The sequence below is a fragment of the Buceros rhinoceros genome, unplaced genomic scaffold (assembly GCF_000710305.1).
Source record: "Buceros rhinoceros silvestris isolate BGI_N320 unplaced genomic scaffold, ASM71030v1 scaffold45936, whole genome shotgun sequence".
Classification (NCBI taxonomy): domain Eukaryota; kingdom Metazoa; phylum Chordata; class Aves; order Bucerotiformes; family Bucerotidae; genus Buceros; species Buceros rhinoceros.
Window position 1 is genome coordinate 11296 of NW_010420179.1, and position 6734 is coordinate 18029.

Consider the following 6734-nt stretch of genomic DNA (forward strand, 5'->3'; position numbering starts at 1 on the left):
ACCCCAGGGAGCAGTTTCTAAACTAGCTACTGCAGCCATGGCCACCCATAAGGTTCTTCAAGGACCCATAAATTGGCTTCTAGAATACAAAGTGGGGTTTTCCCCCCTCAAAACACAGAAAATGTCTTATTGAAGTGTGCAGAGCTACTCACGCATCTCTCAGATCTTCAGGAACATCCACTGCACACTTGAAAAAGGTGTTCTTTTTGACAGTTTTGTTTTGATTCACAGGTCGGAGTCGTTCGTAAGTGACAATTTCGTTGTAAGTGGCATCACAAGCAGCATATTCAATGACATAAAACTATGGAAGAAAGTTTTAAATTGTAACTTCAGTAAGGAGCAACAGAGACATAGGAACAGCACCAGCATCACCAATAAAGTACGTAATATTAATATATACACTAAAACATAATATATAATGCTACACCTCTACACAAATGAGCCTGGACATATTTCAGTACCCACGTGATACCTCAGTAAAGTCAGGGCACTATATAAGCGTAATTTTGGCCCTCCCCAAAATCATCTTTGCTTGATTTTTTTCAAATTCCCTCTTCAAATACCTACTTTAATCCAGTTCAAGTTCCAGAATTCAAAATGTTTACTGGAGCCCTAATTCTAAAAAACACCCAATAGAGAAGTAAATGTAACTCATTCTTCACAGAAATACCTGGTCTTCAACAGTTAAAAAAAAAAGGCAAATCCACCTATTCAGTGGGCAAACTACCCGTGAATCACACAAGACCAAAAGGGAAATAAAAATGTAATTTTTTGATGTGCACTATCCCAAATTTAGGAAGGCTCAAGAACTAAGAAGATTTAACAGCTACCTATAATCTACTCCTACACTTCCACCCAACACACGCAAGTATAAAGCAGCTTGTGTGCAGGGTATCTCTGAAGCCTGGCTCTGTCGACTAGGCGATGCAGCTATGCTCCCTCCCACCTCTCCACAGTTCAGGAGTGCAGCAGCACCTTCTCTTCCTCCCTTGAAACCGATATCTGGTTTTGTGTCAAGCACACAGAATTTACTCAAGTATCAGGAAAAAGTAAATCACTAAGGTCATGACATACTATTCCACATGCTATTTTCCAATTTAAAGTTTAGCTTAGGTATCCTTCTAATCATGTAAAGCTGCTTTGAAACAATGCACAACACCAGCAATGAAAAATCAATACTAAACAGACAACTCAATTTAACTGAACTACCACTATATGCTTCACAAAATTAACTCCTAGAGTTAAAGATCATTCTTGAGCAGAATCAGAACAATCGCAAAGCTGACTGTCATGACACAGGTTGTTTGCGAATTTAATTTACTTTGGGGAAAAAAATTGGATATGGAATCATGGTAAAAGCTGTATGAAGCCAAAATTGAACTGAAGTTTGTTGGGGTTTTTTTGGGGGGGACGGATGGATGGACACAGCACACACAGTAACACACACAAGTAACTAATTTGACAATACTGTATAAAGACAAGCCATCTGAGGATGAAAAAAAGGTTTTTTTCCCCCATCAAAAATACTAGACAATTAAGAATTGGATAAAACTGAATTTAAATTCAGAATAAAAAAAAAATTTCCTTTTTAAATAAGCAGCATAGCAAGGTAACTGCCAGTAAAATTCAAAATTTCTGTAACGTGTAATAGAAGCAAATTAGCCCCAAATGACAAACTCTATCATTCAAATGAGTTTGTCACCTTTTCTCTCTTTTTGTCTTAATGAGTTCTTCACCAATAGGACCAAGACACAAGCTCTTCCTGTGATAACTGTTTGCCACCATGGTGCCCTCAGAGCTCAACAGCAGTTACTATTTGTTGACAGTTTTTAAACAGTATCAGAAGCTGGATTTTTTTTTTTCCTACCTCATTTCCTTTAGTTCTAGGTATCTAATACAGTAGCAGCATCAGAACTCAGGACCCTTCCTCCCAGCAGGTTAAATTCTCTTGCTGTCATTTCACAAAATAAAGCTTTAATGAGACTGTGTCAGACTCTGCCATAGCTCTATACACTGAAGTTTCTGAATCCTCAAGTTACTTTGCCGCTAACAGTCAACAGTAGAATACAAACTTGATGTACGTAAAAATCAAACCAACAAGTGTCTTTCCACTACCTTTAGGAGAAATACATACACAGAACCCACAGCAGCACACACCGTTAGCTACAGCATACTTAATCTGGGGAGTTTAAGCACTGACTTTAACCACAGGTGCAGCACACTGCTTTCCTTTTTTTTAAGCAGCAAGTCCAATTCACTAAGAAGGTTTGTTAAAAGTCCTGTTCTTACAAGTGCATACAGTCCTCCAAGCAATTAAACTACTACTAATGGAAGAAACTTGCTCAGCTGTATAACCACAACCCTCAGTTGTGTGATGCAGCACAGGGCATTCCAAAGTGATCTCAAAGTAGAATTCTGTTTTGTCTTGGTTTTGTAATTGTGGTACTTTACTGATAGTTTTCCCAACACAAACACGTTTCATATTTACTGCATTTAACATAACAACAGGAAATCAGTAGGTTTTAAAATAATTTACCTCTCCTTTCATCATTCGAACTTTTGCCAGCCACCATCCACAAGGTTCTTGGTCGTTTGCTCTAGAATAAACCTAGAAATCAAAGCAGTAAGAAACACTGAAAACACACACAGGCATAATTCACTCTCCTGCTTGTATAATGAAGAAAGAACATCCCAACTTGTCTAATTTTCATTAAAATGGAACAGGATTCTACATAAAGTAATTTCTGTATAACTTATCCAGGCACATACTTTACACAAGTTTTTATTATTTTGTATTACAAGGATTGTGAACGGATTTCCCTTGCATACATTACCGATGATTTAATAGGAACTTCTAAAGGAAGACAAAACCTTGGCTCAACGCTTATTGAGGGGCAATTCCTTGCTAAATTAAAACATTGTCATCACACTGAAACTTCACACGTAGAAGTAACTCCATATTTAACATTTTTGGTTTGTCCTTGGCTTACTTGATGTACCTAGGACTACTGAAATGAACCAAGTCATCATATGACTACCCATTCCATATTCTGCAAACACTACCTCGTTAATGCAAAATCAGATATAGAACAGATATTTCTGAAATTTTCCTCATGTCCTTTAACTTTCATTTACTCCTTGCACACTTCTGACAGGCCAAAGTCATTCACATGCAGACTAAACAAGAAATTTTGCAAGAGTAAGAAGGTAGAAAATAATCCTTTACATTTAACCTCTAAGTCAACAAATAGCATGTATTCCAAATAAAATAACAGAAAAGCCAGCACCTATATGACTACAGTACATTACTAGCTCAAAACTATGAAGATATCCTAAAGAAACTCATTACGTTGATTTTAAGAACAAGTAAAAAGCAAAAGTTAAACTAACTACTAAATTGCTAAAGATACAACAGCCAGCTGGGACTAAAACATGCACCTCTTAATTACCCAGTTTAATACATCATTTCTAATTAATTCTGTTTCTCTGTCAAACAGTATAATAATTCACACAGTTTCCCACCAGATCGTAACAGATATTTCATCTGGGTTAAAACTCTTGTTATTGGAAGAGTTTTACTGCATCTTCACATCAAAATATTTCGAACAGTTACATTCCAAAAATTACCTGGTTTTATTTTTCATTCTGAAACAGCCTCAGCTATTTTATGTTTTAGATTTTCAGAAAGTTCCGTTGGTACTTCTGTGAAAAAACTGCAGTGTCACAGTTTCACTGGAAGCCTAATAAATCCCTTACTAAAGCCATACTCCATTTTAAATCTTCACTTTGGTAACATACTTACAATCATCTTCACCACCTTGAACAGACAATCAGTTATGTATCAGGAGAGTTCACTAGGATAAACTCACCTCAACTTCATCTCCCTCACCAATTTCTTTCTTGATATCAGGAGGTGGTGGTAATCTGACTTCATTAAAGGGTACCTGGCGCTCTGGTTGCCAACTGTAAGTTGAAGAGACATTACACATTATATCTAGTATTTCCTGCTATTTTCTCAGCTTTATTTTTAGAACTTTGAGTTTAGTTAAAACACATTTTCCATAAAATCAAGTCTGTTTCTTCATTGCTAGAAAGCAAACCTTATAAACAAAGGAACAAAATCATCCTGTCAAGACAAAAATAGTATCTGGGAAGATATTTAATGACAAAATTTAACTTGGCTGGGTCTACTAAATGGCTTTCATTAGATGATGTAAGTACATTTCTACTGTTCAAATCATAAAGCCTTTATACATATGTAAGCTTATCTGTGCAGTCCACAGAGTTCATCCATTTCTTTACCTCATGCTTAACATTTCAGCTGCTTGCCCTCAAAGTTTTAAGTATTCCAGGAAAATCTGACTCTGACCATTAACAAAACTTTGTATTTCTATCTACAAACTTGTTAAAACTCTCCAGGAAGTGCCTGGCAAACAGGTTCAGTTCAAAATATACCTTGATATCTGCTTACCAATACCAATTATTACTAGGCATATAAAATTAAAATTTTACCTTCTAGTACAGAAAGGCTACTACTTGTTCCGTAGCTGGCTCTACAATGCCTTTTACTTGCAGAAGTGTGTATTTTGGGTATATTTTACAGAGACTATGGGGGCAATTCACATCCTCGTGTTTTCCTGAAACTTCTTTTCCCCTGCTTTGTGAATGTCACAGAATACCATCAGCTGTTCCTCCCTCTTCTTGAGTTTCTAGTCAGAAACTCAATTGAAAAACTTCACACAGCTTGAAATAAAACCAGGGAACAAAATAAACCCCACAAAAAACTCATTAACTTACAATCTCTGACTTAGAATCTTTGACAATGCCTGTCAAAGTATTCCAGTGTCCATGATTTATACTCATCTTAAAGTTCACTTCAGGTACAGACAGGATCCAGAACCAGTAAGGATTGCTGCAAGTCACTGGTTTTGCTTATTTCTAATACAGGCAGACAGAGCAGCCTAAGTTAGTGGAACAAATCTCTGAGTTAGGAGCAAAGGGCACTTCTGCAACTTCCTGCAAGATGGATACATTTGTATCACTTCTCTGAAAAGACTAAAGTACTTCAAGATGTAAGGAATCCATATAGTTTTGCTCTAGCCATTAGGATACACTTTAACTACAGTGGAATTTTGAAAAAAAGCAAGAAAAACCCATGAAGATTAGCTTTTGTTGAAGTTGGAAGGTATTTTGGTCACAAAAACGTTACTCGAATGACTTTCTATTTCTGACAAATGGCGAGAGGGGGCTGGCAAAAATCTCCGTCAAGTCAACTGCCCTTGTTGCAATTGTAGTGGTCACTAAAGGGTTTGGGTTTTTCCTTCCCCTCCCTACTTTTGTTAGGTTATTACTCTCACAGGTGCAAAGGCAAATAGGAAGACTCAAGGACAAGTGCATTCCCTAAACTAGAGAGTGTATGAACTTCAGTTTAGAAACAGTGCAAGCATAATAATCTTAATTGAACTACCGGATCAAAAATGCTGCAAACTCAAATGAGCTGCTTAAAGTTCTCTTGAGAATTTCAACTGTACCATGTGCTTAAAGAATGCAGCAAATGGGAACTCTCAGAAAGTTATGAACTGCCCATAATGAGCTGCTGTGATTGAAGAGACCTTGTACCGCCAATAAAATCCACCTGAAGTTGCAGCAGGCTCATTTTGGTTCCATCTCTATCATCTAAAGGAACTCTATCCACAAGAAGTGGATGGGCCAATAACGACTGCGAGATGTTTTCGTAAATTTTAACATAACAGCAGAAGAGTTCACAGAAGGCTTCGTTCTCAGGATATAAGGAGTCAAAGTTTTGATGGAAAAAATCCGAACTTGGAGCATCTCACTAGTGAAATACAACCCAAGATGTTTTAAGAAATGACTTGTGACTGGCTACAAATTACTTACTAAGAGGATCTGACAGAACTGATGCCTAACAGTCTGAAGGATTATCCCAATATCTGGCACAATTTACGAAAAAGGGAGGTTCTTGCTTCTTAAACAGAGAAGTCTGTCTTTCAATACAGCTGCTTCAAACTCCAATGGCCCTATATGAAATTGCACCAAGATCCACTTTTCTGTCTTAAAGTAATAAATGCTTCCAGTTCCTGAAGCTTCTCTGTTCATTCTCCACCACCTTACCTGCAAAAAATGTCTCTTAAAAGAATCAAGGATATTTGCCCAGATATTAATTACTACTATGGCCACAATCATCATTAGCAGTCTGCCAGGACGCCAACTTCGGGAACCTTGCAATAGCTGTAAATAAAGAGTGGTTACCAACAGCAGAAAATGCAAACTGACAATTCAGGCTGCCTTTAGCAGTGTAGGTATGTTTACGTTGTTAGTGCTGACTATATCGCCACAGCACAATGCAGTCAGGACAGGACACTCTTGCCTACTTTGGTTCTAACTAAAACCATTACAAATTTAACTCAGTAAAAAGGGTGACTGACAATATCAGATTTACATCACAGAATAATTTGACTAGAACTGCATACACACTTCTTGATAAGTCCTATTTCTCGGTCAACAAAACACTCAACACGTTTTAGCCCATTCTTTTTGGAACAGGGCTGCTGCTGCCAGACCTGTAAAACACAGGGATGACATGGATTCTAAACACTAGAAGTGTGTTTCCCAACAATCAGACCCTGCTGTGAACCACAGACACTTCCTTTAGCTTACTTAGCTTCTGACCTGAAAATATCGGCTGTGAAGGGAAAAAGCCCCCCCCCCTACAA

At 37.5% G+C, this 6734-nt stretch overlaps 1 protein-coding gene across 1 annotated transcript in view; it reads right to left on the bottom strand.

The window, feature by feature from the left end:
* Positions 1 to 6734, bottom strand: part of LOC104496111 (fragile X mental retardation syndrome-related protein 1) — a gene marked incomplete at its 3' end in the record, with an annotated part of 18559 nt that overhangs the window by 10386 nt on the left and 1439 nt on the right. The window contains exons 2-4 of the mRNA XM_010139189.1: positions 3870 to 3963; positions 2537 to 2608; positions 153 to 301 (exon numbers count right to left, since the gene is read on the bottom strand). Of these exons, the coding sequence (XP_010137491.1) occupies positions 153 to 301; positions 2537 to 2551 (164 nt within the window). The remainder of the gene's footprint in view (positions 1 to 152; positions 302 to 2536; positions 2609 to 3869; positions 3964 to 6734) is intronic.